The sequence below is a fragment of the Salvelinus alpinus genome, chromosome 20 (genome assembly GCF_045679555.1).
Source record: "Salvelinus alpinus chromosome 20, SLU_Salpinus.1, whole genome shotgun sequence".
Classification (NCBI taxonomy): Eukaryota; Metazoa; Chordata; class Actinopteri; order Salmoniformes; family Salmonidae; genus Salvelinus; species Salvelinus alpinus.
The window spans coordinates 47,851,746-47,870,804 of record NC_092105.1 but is presented as its reverse complement, the minus strand read 5'-3'; the positions used below and the strand labels follow the sequence as shown (position 1 = coordinate 47,870,804).

Here is a 19,059-nt window from a genome sequence, read left to right as displayed (position 1 = left end):
TGAAAGGGTTCTCCAATGGGGACTGCCGAAGAACCATTTTGGAACTCTTTTTTTCTAAGAATGTAGTCACCAGCTTCACTCCGGTTTGTTGAGCACAAATACATTTTTTATACCGCCTCAACTCTTATTTGTCTGTGTCCATATCTAGCTATCTGGACGAGAGACAATATCAAAATCCAAAACAGCTCAAACTATGGGATCAAAGTGGAGGGAGAGCGTTATTCACTTCTCATCAAATGTGCAAAGCCAAGTGATGCTGGAACGTACTATGTGACAGCTGCCAATGAGGCTGGGAAAACATCTAGCAGTGCCACACTTTCGATCAAACCAGGTAAGCATGAGTTGCAACATCGCATTGGTTAGGGTCACCCTTTACTTAAAGTTGATTTACTAATACCTTGTTATTACTAAACAAGAAGTGGTACTGAAGGTTAGAGACCGTCTGATTTACCGGCCCTTACCTGCAACCTTATGTCTGCTTGATGTCCTTGTACTGGAGATTGTAACCTGAGCTTTAGCCTCTGGGAATTGCTCCTGCCTTTTGCTAACCTTTGCGTTCTACACTCTTAGGAAAAAAAAGTGCTGTCTAGAACCTAAACGGGTTCTTTGGCTATAGGAATTCCTTTGGAACCTTTTTTTAGATGGGTGTAATTCCTTTGGCTATTTCAGAAAAGTGAATTAAAGGATGATGTGGACATTTTTGGCCCCTATGACAATGTCATTGTCATTTGCCCTGCCAGAGAAAGTGTCATTTCAAAAGTATGTACGTTGTTATTTCCTTATAAAGCTATTTCCTCACCCTCTCATAATTTCCCTCTCTCTCTCTCTTTCTTTCTTCCTCCCTCTCTTCCTCCCTCTCTCCAATATATTGTGTTCAAGCAATATATTCCAGTTGAGCCAACTCACTTAGTTGAGTAGTTACCACAGCAACTAGGAGGCTAAATTGAACCAATAAATTGTTAAGACACACTGGTTTCCTTTCAATATGAATCCACTGTTGTTAAGATATGACGCAAGTAACATCTTGTCTAGGGTAAATTACATCATGAACTTGTTTATTATTAAGCATAGGCTAGTTAAAGTATAAATTCAACCATCAAACATTTTCAGTTCATTATTGCATCTGGAACTTATCTTACTTAAATGAGAAACTTAGACCCTTTTGCTCCCAGAGCCATCAAGATGGTCATATTTTTTACAGTGTACAAATGAATGAGAATATGAATGCTTGTATTTGAGAGCGAAAAAGAGTAAGAGAGAGGGATGATAAGGGAGTAGCCTTAACACCTGAGATTAACAATAAAACACTCATGATAATGCTAACAAGCACGCATTATAGTACATCATTTGTCATGTGTACTTTAAAAGCTCTTTTGTACATGGTCCCCATTCAGACATATAGGACTGTGTAAGTCCCATATGGTCTCATAAATGACCCAATAAGAGAATTCCTGCTGAAAAAAAATTTGATAGATTTTTATTAACTTAAAAGGTGGGAAAATGTAATATTCAGTATAATAAATTAGACATTATTACTTAAGAATTTAAATGGTTATCATGCTTATACATGATTATGTTTACAAGTAATGAAATGAATATTCATGAATAATTCATATATAGTTTATTACTGCTTATTCATGAAAGTTATTATAAACCTGATGAAAGATATTTTTTAAGCCATGTCATACTTCTGAATTGAAATGCTTATAAGCCTATACGTATTGATTTATTTTTTTACAAGCAATTATGAAATACCTATTTATTCATAGTTTATTAGTGGTAATACATACAAGTTATTATTGGGCGGCAGGTAGCCTAGTGGTTAGAGCGTTGGATTTGTAACCGAAAGATTGTAAGATCGAATCCCCGAGCTGACAAGGTAAAAATCTGTCGTTCTGCCCCTGAACAAGGCAGTTAACCCACTGTTCTGAGGCCGTTACGGAAAATAAGAATATGTTCTTCTGACTTGCCTAGTTAAATAAAGGTAAAATAAAAATAAATTATAAAGTGTTACAGAATATTCAAAATATGTTTTAGGTACAAATGTTATGACTCATCCATAAGCATTTATGTCAGCCGTGGTTTTGTTTGCTATTGCTTCCTATATGCAACGCTACTCTTTTTGTAGATGTCACATCATGGGCATTCAAGTCACATTTAGTGTGTTGGCATACTGTTGTTGTAGGAGGAGACCTTTTCACAGCATTTACTTTTTACCATATTTACATTGTCACTAATTCACATGCACTCTTGAAATATTTTCATATTTACAGTTACCAATATTTAATTTCAGAGAGAGAGAGAGAGAAACTCAGGATACTAGACAACGAGGACTCTGAGTCAGCTAATATAAATCTCTTTAAGTCTGGAACAGTATTGGTACAGGGCAACCGCAAACAGTTTCAGCTGGACTTTCGCCTAATCAAAGAAATAGCTCAGCAGGAGAAGCTCTCCCTTGAGAAAGATACCCCCAACCCGAGCGGGTCAGACCAGACCTCTTCATTACATAAACCCACAGACGAGCAACCCCAAGCGGAAAGTTAACCTCCCAACACAGAGTACTACTCCCTCATTGAAATGAGGAATAAATTCACCCAGCTGGAGGTAAGGCAGGTGGAGCTGGAACAGCAGGTGATTACACCCCAGTCAGGACAGACTCAGACAACAGTCCAGCACAACAACACCCCCTTAACTAGACCTGGAGAGCAGGAGGTGGAGAGAGACATATCTGCACTCTGGACTGTAGTGAGACAACATCTACAAGAGAAAGAGCAGGAGAAGAACAGCGCACTAGAGGAGAGGATCAGACTGCTGGAGGAGAGGCTGAGGGGGGTGGTGTGTGACAGAGAACAACCCATTAGAGAGGTAGCCACCCCTGCAGGGAAGCCAGCAGAAAGGCTCACCTCAGCTCCCGACAAAAGTCTCGACACCACAGCAGAACAGTGCACCCCAGACCCTGACCATAGCGTCGACAACACAGCGCGACAGACAAAGAACCCCAAGCCCAAGGGATCCCACCCCTTCTGAGCACCCACCTTTCAGCCACCCTGATAACCCTCCTGGGTCAGCCAGCCACATTCATACACAGAGGCACAGACGACCTGAGAACACAGCAGGAAAGGGTGGCCACAGCACAGAAGGGAGTGATTGAAAAAACCACTTGTGCGTTGGGGAAAGTAGAAGAAGCTAACTCCACCCGTGACTGTACCTCAAAACCAAATGTTTTCCTGGCCCACCACTCCACCCTGGACTTGAATAGCCTTTACAACCAGGTCCACCTATACAAGGTCCACCTTTACAACCAGGCCCACCTTCGCCAGGACCCTAAAGGATATTGCTCTCAAACACTTCACACAGGAGCACCAGATCAATAGACACCCTGCCCAGAACAGCAAGACGCTCTCCCAGACCTGTTGCCCCCCCCTGGACCTACACATAAAGGACCCATGCCGAGAGGGCCTACATCCAGACCACAACACCACCAGCCACATCCACATCCACACCCCCACCCCAACCAATCAACCCCCCCCCCCCCACCCCCAGTCAACCATCCCCACACCCCATTTAGGCCCCCTCAGATCAGACCTATGCCCCTCCTGCTCACCCCATGCCCCCCACTCCCGCAAAGAGGGCCTGAACATGGAAGTCACACATACGCCCAGGCCGGGAGCGGGCAAGAAGGATCAACACCCACTCTTACACTAGCCCAAGCCAATGGAATGTACCAGACGCTCAGCAGGTTCTGCTCAGCAGGTTCTGCTCACATTTACTGGCCTGAGGCCAAACCACACGACCAACAACACTGGACACTTTATGGAACACAAAGCCTTCACTATCTCATCCTTTAATATCCAAGGCTTGAGGTCCTCTGCCTTTGGCCTAAAGAGCAAGAACCTGGACTTCATCAAATAAATCTGAAATACAAACATTGTCATCCTACAAGAAACATGGGATAGAGGAGACGGGCCCACTGGTTGCCCTCTAGGTTACAGAGAGCTGGTAGTCCCATCCACCAAACTACCAGGTGTGAAACAGGGAAGGGACTCCGGGCCTATGCTAATTTGGTATAGAGCAGACCTAACTCACTCTATTAAATTCATCAAAAGAGGAACATTTTACAATTGGCTAGATATTCAAAAGGAAATGATCTTAACAGAGAAAAATTTCATCCTGTGTGCTAACTATATCCCCCCCATTAGAATCCCCATACTTTAATGAAGACTGCTACTCCATCCTGGAGGGGGAAATCAGTAATTTCCAGGCCCAGGGACATGTACTAGTCTGTGGCGACCTAAATGCCAGAACCGGACAAGACCCTGACACCCTCAGCACACAGGAGGACAAACACCTGCCTGGAGGTGACAGCATTCCCTCCCCCATATGCCACCCTAGGCACAACTATGACATCATAACCAACAAAAACGGGTCACAAGTCCTGCAGCTCTGTCACACCCTGGGAATGTACATAGTCAATGGTAGGCTTCGAGGGGACTCCTATGGTAGGTACACCTATAACTCAACCTAGCGTCTCTCAGAGCGTTCAGTTAGCCCACAGACACCCCTATCAGATCACAGCAAAATCACAGTCTACTTGAACAGAGCAATACTCAATCATGAGGCATCAAAGCCAAAGGAACTGAGTAATATTAAGAAATGCTATAGATGGAAGGAATGTAGTGTGGAAACCTACCAAAAAACTATTAGGCAACAACAAATTCAATCCCTTTTAGACAACTTCCTGGACAAAACATTCCACTGTATTAGTGAAGGTGTGAACTTGGCAGTAGAACATCAAAACAATATATTTGACGTCTCAGTGTCCCTGTCAAATCTAAGAATTTCAAACAGAAAACCGAAGAAAATGAACAACAATGATGAATGGTTTGATGCAAAAACCAAAGAAAGAAACAGAGAAACCTGTCCATCGAAAAACATATAGACCCAGAAAACCTGAGTCTATGCCTTCACTATGGTGAATCATTAAAACAATACAGAAATACACTACGGAAAAAGAAGGAACAGCACGTCAGAAATCAGATCAATGCAATGAAGAATCCAAACTCTAACCACTTCTGGGAAAATGTGAAAACACTAAACAACACAAATAATTATCTATCCAAAATGAAGATGTATCCATCCAATCTTTTTGGCTCTATAACAAAGAACAAACAGCAAAAAGATATACCGCTGAAGTCGGAAGTTTACATGCACCTTAGCCAAAAATATTTAAACTCAGTTTTTCACAATTCCTGACATTTTAATCCGAGTAAAATTCCCTGTCTTAGGTCAGTTAGGATCACCACTTTATTTTAAGAATGTGAAATGTCAGAATAATAGTAGAGAGAAGGATTTATTTCAGCTTTTATTTCTTTCATCACATTCCCAGTGGGTCAGAAGTTTACATACACTCAATTAGTATTTAGTAGCATTACTTTTTTATTTTTATTTTTTTAATTTCACCCCTTTTCTCCCCAATTTTCGTGGTATCCAATCGCTAGTAATTACAATCTTGTCTCATCGCTACAACTCCCGTACGGGCTCGGGAGAGACGAAGGTCGAAAGCCGTGCGTCCTCCGAAGCACAACCCAACCAAGCCGCACTGCTTCATAACACAGCGCGCCTCCAACCCGGAAGCCAGCCGCACCAATGAAACACCGTGCACCTGGACCCCTTGGTTAGCGAGCACTGCGCGATGAGACAAGGATATCCCTACCGGCCAAACCCTCCCTAACCCGGGCGACGCTAGGCCAATTGTGCGTCACCCCACGGACCCCCCGGTCGCGGCCGGCTGCGACAGAGCCTGGGCGTAAACCCAGAGACTCTGGTGGCGCAGCTAGCAATGCGATGCAGTGCCCTAGACCACTGCGCCACCAGGTAGGCCCCATAGTAGCATTACCTTTCAATTGTTTAACTTGGGTCAAACGTTTCAGGTAGCCCCCCACAAGCTTCCCACAATAAGTTGGGTGAATTTTGGCCCATATCTCCTGACATAGCTTGTGTAACTGAGTCAGGTTTGTAGGCCTCCTTTAACGCACACGCTTTTTCAGTTCTGCCCACACATTTTCTATGGGATTGAGGTCAGGGCTTTGTGATGGCCACTCCAATACCTCGACTTTGTTGTCCTTAAGCCATTTTGCCACAACTTTGGAAGTATGCTTGGGGTCATTGTCCATTTGGAAGACCCATTTGTGAAAAAGCATTAACTTCCTGACTGATGTCTTGAGATGTTGCTTAAATATATCCACATCATTTTCCTACCTCATGATGCCATCTATTTTGTGAAGTGCACCAGTCCCTCCTGCAGCGAAGCACCCCCACAACATGATGCTGCCACTCCAGTGCTTCACTGTTGGGATGGTGTTCCCTTTTTCCTCCAAACATAACGATGGTCATTATGGCCAAACAGTTCTATTTTTGTTTCATCAGACCAATGGACATTTCTCCAAAAACTTCAATCTTTGTCCCCATGTGCAGTTGCAAACCGTAGTCTGGCTTTTTTTATGGTGGTTTTGGAGCAGTTGCTTCTTCCTTGCTGAGCGGCCTTTCAGGTTCTGTCAATATAGGACTCGTTTTACTGTGGATACTTTTGTAGCTGTTTCCTCCAGCATCTTTACTGGGTCCTTTGCTGTTGTTCTGGGATTTATTTGCACTTTTCGCACCAAAGTACGTTCATCTCTAGGAGACAGAATGCGTCTCCTACCTGAGCGGTATGACGGCTGAGCGGTCCCATGGTGTTTATACTTGCGTACTATTGTTTGTACAGATGAACGTGGTAACTTCAGGCATTTGGAAATTGCTCCCAAGGATGAACCAGACTTGTGGAGGTCTCCAATTTTTTATCTGAGGTCTTGGTTGATTTCTTTTAATTTTTACCATGATGTCAAGCAAAGAGCCACTGAGTTTGAAGGTAGGCCTTGAAATACATTCACAGGTACACCTCCAATTGACTAAAATGATGTCAATTAGCCTAGCTGAAGCTTCTAAAGCCATGACATAATTTTATGGAATTTCCCAAGCTGTTTAAAGGCACAGTCAACTTGGTGTATGTAAACTTCTGACCCACTGGAATTGTGACACAGTGAAATAATCTGTCTGTAAGCAATTGTTGGAAAAATGACTTGTGTCATGGACAAAGTAGATGTCCTAACTGACTTGCCAAATCTATAGTTTGATAACAAGAAATTTGTGGAGTGGTTGAAAAACAAGTTTTAATGACTCCAACTTAAGTGTATGTAAACTTCCGACTTCTTTTGTACATGATCAAATACAAATCTTAGAATCAACTATTAAAGACTACCAGAACCCACTGGATTATCCAATTACCTTGAATGAACAGGACAAAATAAAAACCCTCCAACCCAAAAAGGCCTGTGGTGTTGATGGTATCCTCAATGAAATTATAAAATATACAGACAACAAATTCCAAATGGCCATACTTAAACTCTTTAACATCATCCTTACCTCTGACATCTTCCCCAATATTTGGAACCAAGGACTGATCACCCCAATCCACAAAAGTGGAGACAAATTTGACCCCAATAACTAACGTGGAATATACGTCAACAGCAACCTTGGGAAAATCCTCAGAATTATCATTAACAGCAGACTCATACATTTTCTCAGTGAAAACAATGTACTGAGTAAATGTAAAATTAGCTTTTTACAAAATTATCGTACGACAGACCACGTATTCACCCTGCACACCCTAATTGACAAACAAACAAAAAAACTAAAAAAAGCCATTGACTCAAAGGGTCTGCTATACAAATTGATGGAAAGTGGTGTACACAAACAACACGTGTGCGGCTAAAATTGGCAAGAAAAAACACATTTCTTCCCACATGGCCATGGCGTGAGACAGGGATGCAGCTTAAGCCCCACCCTCTTCAACATATCGACGAATTGGCGAGGGCACTAGAACAGTCTGCGAACCCCGCCTCACCCTACTAGAATCTGAAGTCAAATGTCTACTGTTTGCTAATGATCTGGTGCTTCAGTCACCAACCAAGGAGGGCCTACAGCAGCACCTAGATCTTCTGCACAGGTTCTGCCAGACCTGGGCCCTGACAGCAAATCTCAGTAAGACCAAAAGAATGGTGTTCCAATAAAGGTCCAGTCGCCAGGACCACAAATACAAATTCTATCTCGACACCGTTGCCCTAGAGCACACAAAAAAAGCTATACATACCTTGACCTAAACATCAGCACCACAAGTAACTTCCACAAAGCTGTGAACGATCTGAGAGACAAGGCAAGAAGGGCCTTCTATGCCATCAAAATGAACATAAAATTCGACATACCAATTAGGATCTGGTTAAAAATACCTGAATCAGTTATAGAACGCATTGCCCTTTATGGTTGTGAGGTCTGGGGTCTGCTCACCAACCAAGAATTCACAAAATGGGACAAACACCAATTGAGACTTTGCATGCAGAATTCTGCAAAAAAATATCCTCTGTGTACACTATAAAACACCAAATAATGCATGCAGAGCAGAATCAGGCCGATAACCGCTAATTATCAAAATCCAGAAAATATATGCTAAATTCTACAGCCACCTAAAAGGATTCCCAAACCTTCCATAATAAAGCCATCACCTACAGAGAGATGAACCTGGAGAAGAGTACCCTAAGCAAGCTGGTCCTGGGGCTCTGTTCACAAACACAAACAGACCCCACAGAGCCCCAGGACAGCAACACAATTAGACCCAAACAAATCATGAGAAAACAAAAAGATAATAACTTGACACATTGGAAAGAATTAACAAAAAAACGGAGCAAACGGAGCAAACAAAAAAACGGAGGCACTGTTTGGTCCTAAACAGAGAGTACACAGTGGCAGAATACCTGACCACTGTGACTGACCCAAACTTAAGGAAAGCTTTGACGATGTACAGACTCAGTGAGCATAGCCTTGCTATTGAGAAAGGCCGCAGTAGACCTGGCTGTCAAGAGAAGACAGGCTATGTGCACACTGCCCACAAAATGAGGTGGAAACTGAGATGCACTTCTTAACCTCCTGCAAAATGTATTATCATATTAGAGACACATATTTCCCTCAGATTACACAGATCGACAAAGAATTTAAAAACAAACACCATTTTGATAAACTCCCATGTCTAATGGGTGAAATACCACATTGTATCATCACAGCAGCACGATTTGTGACCTGTTTGCCACAAGAAAAAGGCAACCAGTGAAGAACAAACACCATTGTTAATACAACCCATGTCTATTTATTTTCCCTTTTGTACTTTAACCATTTGCACATCGTTATGACACTGTATATATACTGTACATAATATGACATTTGAAATGTCTTTATTCTTTTGGAACTTCTGTGAGAGTAATGTTTACTGTTCATTTCTATTGTTTATTTCACTTTTGTATATGATCTGCTTCACTTGCTTTGGCAATGTTAACATATGTCTCCCATGCCAATAAAGTACATTGAATTGAGAAAGAGCAAAACCTTTCTATGTTTACTATTCATGGTTGACCCACCATTTCTTCATTATATCCGTTTTTTTGGACTGGATTCCACATTTCTTAATGACATTTAACTGTGACACAATAAAAGTAAAGCCTTGTTCACCTTCGGAGGTGGGTTCTCCAGATACTGTGATCACAACATGGAAAATCAAGTATATTTTCTATTCTATTCTTTATCTGATTATAATGTGTATTTGACAGAGCCTATACAGGAGCTCCAGGGGACCATTTGTGTTCCTAGGGACATCAGCAGCCCTATCACATCTGATGAAGAGTACCTCAGCCCACTGGAGGAAGGCATGGACTTTGGAAGCCCAGAGCCCAGGAAGATAATTGACACTCGATTCAAGGAGCCTCCTGCCTTCCAGGTGAGACTCTATAACGCTGGTTCTCTGGTGCATATCACCTGGCTTTCGTTGACTTTCCATTATACTGTAGGACCTTGATGTGGTAAACTTGGGGCAAGGGATCAGTTTGGTATTTTGCAACTATATTTTGTTAAAAAAAATGTATTGGTATTGCAATACACTGGAAATTGATTGAATCTATAAATTGCTTCTAACTAAATCTGAAGGCACTGCGTATGGTGATTCACCTCACCCAGCATGCATTGGATGTTCCAAATAGTGTAGTTTACATTTTAATAAGTTACAGCATGGAAATTAGTCTGTGTTCTCTGCTCCAATTTCAAAATGGCTCATCATCCTTTTTAACAGGTAACTATGAATGATCAAGCGGTCATTGAAGGGCAACAGGTCACCATGTCTGTCCGAATAAGTGGGCAGCCCAAACCCATGCTTTATTGGTAGGTTTCCTGACTCCATCAAATCCTCAACTCATTCCTATTTGTTTAATGTGGAACTGACAGCATTTTAGCCAGATGAAATCTTATTAAAATCTGTTCATATACACCACCAGGAAGAATATGACACTTTAACAAAAACAATTTTTGAGAAGCTCATAGAATTTTTGGGAATGACGTACGTCATAGAGTGGGAAAGCGGCCGTACGTTTGCAAAATCAATAGACACTGCAGTAAATAAAACTGAATAAAAACATCTGTCCAGGACAGGAGTCCACGCAGACCGGTTGTAACGTCAGGAGAATGATGGGTATGGTGTCAGGCGCAGAGAGTAGAAGTTTCACGGGAAAAAACGCTTTAATGTCCACAGTAAACAGGAACAGGTACAAAAATGGGTGAAGCCAAAACACAGGCGCAAACACAACCCAAGACCACTGTTACATAAACCGGACAGCGAAAACCCAAAATCAACAATACACCTCCTACGTACAATAACAACAAGCCCGCACAAACACAAGCGGGCTAAACAAACTTAAATAGTACCCATCCCAAATACCCAACATGGAACAGGTGAAACCAATTAGACAAAAACAAACGAAAAGGAAAAAGGGATCGTTGGCAGCTAGTAGACCGGCGACGACGACCGCCGAGCGCCACCCGAACAGGAAGGGGAGCCACCTTCGGTGATATTCGTGACACCGGTGCCATAGCCATAGCCAATCAGAGCTATAGTACGCCTATATGCAAAGAAGCCATTTGCCGCACGGGCCTGCCATCATTCACTTTGAACTGGACTGGAAAGTCACGCTGTTGCAGTAGCAACAGATCATTAGAACGCATTCGCCCGAAAGCCACAAAATGCACCTAAATGGATTTCTGCATTTATGTGAATACCACTGCAGTCCTCTTACATTTGGAAACTTCACAAACAACCATGAAAAGGTATGCTCTCTCTCCTTCAGTTACCTATGCACATTAACAACAAAAAGATCAAAAACAAATGCTAGCCAGAGCGAGATCAGCTAAAATATAACAAGGGAACATTAGAGATTTCAAACTTTTTCAGCTAGTTGGCTGTCAAAATTGCACTGATAAACAATTGGGAATAGTAGCCTGCTCGTTGTTCTGCAGCTTGCCTGCCAATGCATGAATGTACCAACCCACGTTTTGACAACTGAATGGGAACTTGCCTGCCTGCCCACCCATTTGCTCGATGCCAAATACATTTGAATGACAACTAAGAGATATGCTAACTGTGTATAACAGTCATTCAAGTTCAGCGTAGCAAGCTAGCCATATCTTGCTAGCTAACCAAACACCACACCTGCAGTGTCTCTAGCTGTAGCCAACGAAAAACGATATGAGGGGGAAAAGTCGGTCACTCACCCACTCCTCCAATGACATGACATCCTCCCAGCAGCTAGGTAGCTAGCTAGCTAGCTAACGTTAGGTGGCATCTTTTTAGCTTGATAAATAAATAGCTAGTTACATACATAAATACTCTAGCTCAGGGGTGTCAAACTCAATCAGTGCACGGGCCATATAAAAAAATAAAAAACTCGCGGACCAGACATAGCCTATTTGTTTTGTTTTTTAATGTGCAACTGCGACCCAAACTGGCTATTGTTTTATTATGAATAAATATGGCCCTGAGCCTACAGAGTGGCGCAGCGGTCAAAGGCACTGCGTTGAGGCATCACTACAGACCCGGGTTCGATCCCAGGCTGTGTCACATCTGGCCGTGACCGGGAGACCAATAGGGCGGTGCACAATTGGCCCAGCGTTGTTAGGGCCTGGGGGGCTTTACTTTCGTCATTGCGTTTTAGCAACTCCTAGTGGGGGCCAGTGCGTCTGCAGGCTGACTTCGGTCGTCAATTGAACGATGTTTCCTCCAACACATTGGTGCGGGTGGGTGTTAAGAAGAGCGGTTTGGCGGACCAATGCCAAATCTTTTCCATCTCCTGAATAGGTGTTGTCGTGCCCTTTTTCATGACTGTCTTGTTGTGTTTGGACCATAACAGTTTGTTGGTGATGTGGACACCAAGGAACTTAAAGCTCTCAACCTGCTCCGCTACAGCCTCGTCGATGAGAATGGGGGCGTGCTCGGCCCTCCTTTTCCTGTAGTCTACGATCATCTGTGTTTTCTTGATTACGTTGCGGGAGAGGCTGACACCACACTGCCAGGTCTCTGACCTCCTCCCTATAGGCTGTCTCATCGTTGTCTGTGATTAGGCCTACCACTGTTGTGTCGTCGGCAACACTGTTGTGTTATCTGTCCTGGATCCCCCACTCTACTACTCCCTTGGATTCCACCCCGGACCTGCTTACCCTGTCTCAAACCCTCTCGCTCCAGCCTCAGCCTCCGCACCTGATCTCCAGCAACCCTCCCGAGCATCCCCTGACCTGCACTCCATCTTCCCCCTGTAAATAAATACCTTGGTTACTTCATCCCAGTTTCCTCGTCTGAGTCTGCTCTTGGATTTCCCTGTTCCACTCCGCGTAACAGTACGATCTGGCCAAGAACCCAGCAGACTCTCGCTGGCCAAGGCGCCCTGCTCGAGCAACATGACCAAGCCCTGAAAGCCCTTCTGGAGCACATCAAGGAGTTTTCACCGGAGACTGTCTGACCTACAGGGTCGAACCTTCGCCCAACCCGTCCCAAGTCCTTCTTCTCCTCCCCGAGAGCCATTTGTTCCGACTCCCGAGCACTACGATGGCAACCTCGGAGCTTGCAGAGCCTTTTTAGTACAATGTTCACTACTATTTGAGCAACAGCCCTACTTTTATGCTAGCGAACAGGGCAATATTTCCTTTCCTGGGCCACGGCGGTGTGGGAGAGACAGTCCCCCATCTGCTTCTCCGACTCCAGATTCAAGGAGGAGATGAAGAAAGTCTTCGACCACCCAGTCCGCGGTAAGGATGCCGCTAAACGACACTTGTCCCTCCGTCAAGGCCCCCATAGTGTTGCTGAGATGGCATGTGAGGTTTGCACCCTCGCCTCAGAGTGGCTCGAATGAGGAGGCCCTTCAGGGAGCATTCTGGAACGGGCTCACTGAGACCCTCAAGGGTGAGTTGGTGTCCAGGGATGAGCCTGATAGACTTGATGAACTCATCTCTCTCGCTATCCGCATCGACTACCGTCTCCGTGAGCGTCGGAGGGAGAGGGTAGATAAGGTTGCATGTACCATAACATCTGCTTCAGTGCCTTGCTCTCCTTCTCCGACTGCATCCCATCCCCAGGCTCGTCCAGATCCTGAACCCATGCAGCTCGGCCGCGGCCCGTCTCTCTCCAGAGGACAGGCAGCGACGAATCTGCACTAGGAGCTGCCTATACTGTGGCCAGGTTGGTCAATTTTTCTCCTTGTTCCCTGTGTCCAGCAAAAGAGGGGGCTCAGCAGTAGTGGGGGATATACTGTTGAACCAAATCGCCTGCCCATCTTCCCCCAGACCCCTGCTTGAAGGAAACCTTGTGTGGTGGAGCCAGGCTTTTCCTCTGTCTGTTCTCATCGATTCGGGCGCCGACGAGAACTTCCTGGACCGGGGTGTCGTTAACCATTTGGGCCTGGACACTGTTCCACTCGATTCACATCTTGATGCCAGCGCTATCAATGGAAAGCTCCTCGCCCGTGTCTGTGAGAGAACCATCCCTGTCATCCTGCGTCTTTGTGGCAATCACCAGGAAAATATCAGTTTCCACATAATCGACTGTCCTTACTCTCCCCTAGTTCTTGGCCATCCATGGTTAAAGCTACACAACCCACAGGTTGACTGAACCGCCAGAAAGGTAACCAGTTGGGATTCATTTTGTCACTATAATTGTTTACATTCTGCCCTTCCCCCTGCCTTGTCTGTGCCTCAGTTCATTCCAGAACCTCCGGAGCTGTCATCAGTTCCTACCGAGTATCACAATCTTGTCTTCAGCAAGCACCACGCCCTGTTGCTTCCGCCTCATCGGCCGTACGACTGCGCCATTGACCTCCAGCCTGGAGCTCCTCTCCCCAGTAGCCAGTTGTTTAACCTCTCTCTTCCCGAGCAAGAGGCTATGGAGAGTTACATCCAGGATTCTCTGGCTGCAGGACTTATCAAGCCATCTTTCTCCTCGGTGGGTGCTGGGTTTTTCTTTGTGAAGAAGAAGGATGGGTCACTGAGGCCATGCATGGACTTCCGTGGACTGAATAATATCACTGTTAAGAAGTACCCCTTGCCACTCATCCGCTCTGCTTTTTCCCCCCTCCATGGTGCCACGGTGTTTACCAAACTCGACCTCCGGAATGCCTACCACCTTGTCTGCATAAGAGAGGGGGACGAGTGGAAAACTGCGTTCAACACACCACCGGGTCACTTTGAGTATTTGGTCATGCTTTTTGGTCTTACTAACACCCCTGATGTTTTCCAGAACTAGTCAATGACGTGCTAAGGGATGTGATTGGACGATTCGTTTTTGTCTGTTTAGATTACATCCTGATTTTTTCAAGGACCCTGAGGCTCACCAGCAACACAGTCACCAAGTTCTTCAACGGCTGTTGGAGAATAAGCTTTTTGTTAAAGCTGAAAAATTTGAGTTCCATGCTGCCACAGTGTCTTTCCTGTGTTATATTATTGCACAGGGACAGTTACGTATGGACCCCGCCAAGGTCATGGCAGTCACAGAGTGGCCTGCGCCCTCCAACCTGAAGCAGCTACAGCGTTTCCTGGGGTTTGCACATTTTTACAGCCGTCTAGCAGCACCTCTCACCACTCTCACCTCCACTCCGTTCCACTGGACTCCTGAGGCAGAGGCAGCTTTCCTGGAACTCAAGCGTCGCTTCACCTCCGCTCCGGTCCTTACTCAGCCCGTCCCAGAACTCTAGTTCATCGTGGAGGTGGACTCCACTGACACCGTCGTAGGTGCTGTTCTGTCTCAACGTTCCCCCTATGATCAGAATGTTCACCCATGTTCGTTCTTTTCCCGTAAGCTCTCACCTGCTGAGAGGAACTTTGACATCGGTAACCAGAAACTCCTGGCAGTTAAGCTGGCTCTGGAGGAATGGCGTCACTGACTGAAGGGCACTGTAACCCCCTTCATCGTGTGGACTGACCATAAAAACCATCCAGACCGCCAAACGTCTGACCTCCCTGCAAGCCAGGTGGGCCTTGTTCTTCGGTAGATTCAATTTCACACTCACTTATCGCCCTGGTTCGAAGAATACCAAGCCTGAAGCCCTCTCTCGCCAGTTCACCACCGACAACACGGGTACCAAGCCAGAAGCCATTGTGCCATCCACCTGCATCGTTGCCGTCGTCACCTGGGAGATCGAGTCTCTTATCCTCCAGGCTCAGCAGAACCAGGCTGACCCTGGTAACGATCCTAGTAATGCTCTGTTTTTTCCAGATTGTGTTCGCTCTGATGTTCTTCAGTGGTGCCATTCTACCCACCTCACCTGTCACCATGGTATGAAACGGACCCTCGCCTTCCTGCGTCAGCGCTTTTGGTGGCCCACCATGGAGAGAGATGTCTGGGAGTGTGTCTCAGCCTGTACGGTTTGTGCCCGGAACAAAACCTTCACTAAACCCACTTCCAGTCTGCTCCACCCTCTTCCTATACCCAGTCGCCCCTGGTCACACATAGCTCTGGACTTCATCACTGGCCTTCCCCCCATCTAACGGTAACTCCGTCATCCTCACCATTATTGACAGGTTTTCCAAAATGGCTCACTTCATTCCGCTCTCCAAGCTACTGTCCTCCAGAGAGACTGCGGACCTGTTAGTATCCCATGTATTTCGTCTACATGCATCCCCACTAACATTGTTTCCGACAGAGGACCCCAGTTTACCTCCTAGGTATGGAGATCCTTCTGTTCAGCTCTTGGTATCAATGTCAGTCTTTCTTCTGGATATCACCCCCAGACCAACGGCCAGAACGAACGGGCCAACCAAGAGATGGAGACTGCCCTACGCTGGGTGACTTCTGCTAACCCTTCCTCCTGGAGCACTCAGATACCCTGGGTTGAATATGTCCACAATACCCTCACCAACACCTCATCAGGTATGTCACCCTTCGAGTGCGCTCTGGGTTACCACCCCCCCCTTGTTCCCCGCCCAAGAGGTTGAGGTTGCGGTTCCCTCTGTCCAGGACCATCTGCACTGTTGTCACCGTACCTGGAGGAAGGCCTGTGCTGAGGACCCAGTCCCAAGCCAACCGTCGCCGGGCCTCAGCTCCAGTCTATACCCAGGGTCAAAAGGTATGGCTCTCATTGAAGGTAGCATCAAAGAAACTTTCCCCCCGCTTCATTGGTCCCTTTGAAATCGACCGTGTCATTAACCCCTCTGCTGTGCACCTGAAACTCCCAGACTCACTTATGATCCACCCCACCTTCCATGTGTCCCTGATTAAACCTGTCTGCTCCAGTCCCCTGTCTCCTCCTGCAGCAGCTCCTCCAGCCCCTCGGCTCATACCGTCTGGCGGCTTGTGGATGTGCGCCGTCGGGGTCGCGGCTGGCAGTACCTGGTGGACTGGGAGGGATACGGGCCTGAGGAGCGCTGCTGGGTGCCTCCCAGTCCGTCTGTTTCCCTGCCTGACGCTGTTTTCCTATCTACTACAGTTCTGCCTGCTCTGACTCTGGTCTTTGTCTCCTGTTCCACGTCTCCTGTTCCACGTCTCATCAATCTATTACTCTGTCCTGGATCCCCCACTCTACTTCTCCCTTGGATTCCCCCCGGACCTGCTTACCCTATCTCAACCCCTCTCACTCCATCCAGCCTCAGCACCTGATGTCCAGCAACCCGCCTGAGCTTCCCCTGACCTGGACTCCATCTTCCAATAAATACCTTGGTTACTTCATCACAGTTTCTTTGTCTGAGTCTGTTCTTGGGTTCCCCTGTTCCACTCCGTGTAACAGACTGTGGCATGTGTCTGTACACTTTCCCTCTGCTGCGTGCTTCTGTCTCCTATTCGGCCTTTAAGCCTTGTGTTAGAAACATGCACTAGCCTATTAGCCACGTAATGACTGACTTGTGATCATTGCCCTTGCTAGTTTGATTGTATTGACATTCCTAGTCTTACAGTAATTTCTTTCAAAATATTGAGTCATTGAAACTGAAACGGTGTGGGTGGCGGCAGCAAACAATCTACCAGGCCAGCTGTGATTTACAACCTGATAGCAATATGTTTTGGACTACCAAGAAATGTAAATTATATTATTATTGCTGAATTATGTTAATCTTGCATTGAACATCTATTCTGTCAACAATGCCTTACTGTACGTCATGGAATTTTGAGTCAAATAGAAGCTATTTTCAAAACCTTTTATCAAGTTGTTCCTTAAGCATAAACTGGGAATTTGATATTTTTGACTGATATTATGATTGTCTTTTTGTTTCATATGTGCAAAGTAGTTAAAACGCTATCAGTTCCACTTTAAGCCTGCTGTAACATATAAGGGATATTGTTAATATTGAGAAACACTAGTGACACATATCTTGTCATTTGTGTTTTGTGCATGCTCCACGTTGTCAAGGTTCACATTGGCAAGACAATGGTTGCTAGGTTTCTGTAATACATTTACATGTTACCTTTATGAAACCAATGTACTGTAGTTCACAGTGCATTGTAATACATCTGGAAACATTGCAAACATAGAACTCTCCCTTGGTTCAGGCTGAGGGACAGGATGACGATAAAGACAGACTTGCGCCACACCGTGTGTGAGACTGAGGACGGCACTTTTGAAATGACCATCAACTCACCTCAGAAGTTGGACACAGGAGTGTACACCTGCAAGATCATCAACGAGTATGGAACAAAGCAATGTGAATGCAAACTGGAAGTGAAAGGTACAGTACAGTAATTGGTTGTGTTTTCTATTTCCAAATCCTCTCTTTGCTGTAAGCCAATCACATAATACATAACATTGGATAACAATTTGTGTGAGCTACTGTATGTACAGTTGAAGTCGGAAGTTTACATACACTTAGGTTGGAGTCATTCAAACTCGTTTTTCAACCACTCCACAAGTTTCTTGTTAAAAACTATAGTTTTGGCAAGTTGGTTAGGACATCTACTTTATGCATGAAACAAGTAATTTTTCCAACAATTGTTTACAGGCAGATTATTTAACTTATAATTCACTGTATCACAATTCCAGTGGGTCAGAAGTTTACATACACTAAGTTGACTGTGCCTTTAAACAGCTTGGAAAATTCCAGAAAATGAATGTCATAGCTTTAGAAGCTTCTGTTAGGCTAATTGACATCAGTTCAGTCAATTGGAGGTGTTTTTTAAAAGTTACTTCGCCTTTATATAACCAGGTAGGCCATTTGAGAACAAGTTCTCATTTACAACTGCGATCTGGCCAAGATAAAGCAAAGCAGTGCGACAATAACAACACAGAGTTACACATGGAATAAACAAATGTACAGTCAATAACACAATAGAAAGTAATCTATATACAGTGTGTGCAAATGAGGTTAGGGAGGTAAGGCAATAAATAGGCCGTAGTGGCGAAGTAATTACAATTTGGCAATTAACACAGCGATTGGTGTGCATAAGATGAATGTGCAAGTCGAGATACTGGGGTGCAAAGGAGCAAAAAAATGAATAACAATATGGGGAGGAGGTAGTTGGATGGGCTATTTACAGATGGGCTATGTACAGGTGCAATGATCTGTGAGCTGCTCTGACAGCTGATGCTTAAAGTTAGTGAGGGAGATATGAGTCTCCAGCTCAGTGATTTTTGCAATTCGTTCCAGTCCATTGGCAGCAGAGAACTGGAAGGAAAGGCGGCCAAA

At 45.0% G+C, this 19,059-nt stretch overlaps 1 protein-coding gene across 1 annotated transcript in view; it reads left to right on the top strand.

Moving 5' to 3' along the window:
* Positions 1 to 19,059, top strand: part of LOC139547130 (striated muscle preferentially expressed protein kinase-like) — a 114,270-nt gene that overhangs the window by 35,378 nt on the left and 59,833 nt on the right. Inside the window, exons 6-9 of the mRNA XM_071356160.1 lie at positions 149 to 331; positions 9,693 to 9,859; positions 10,208 to 10,296; positions 17,930 to 18,105. Of these exons, the coding sequence (XP_071212261.1) occupies positions 149 to 331; positions 9,693 to 9,859; positions 10,208 to 10,296; positions 17,930 to 18,105 (615 nt within the window). The remainder of the gene's footprint in view (positions 1 to 148; positions 332 to 9,692; positions 9,860 to 10,207; positions 10,297 to 17,929; positions 18,106 to 19,059) is intronic.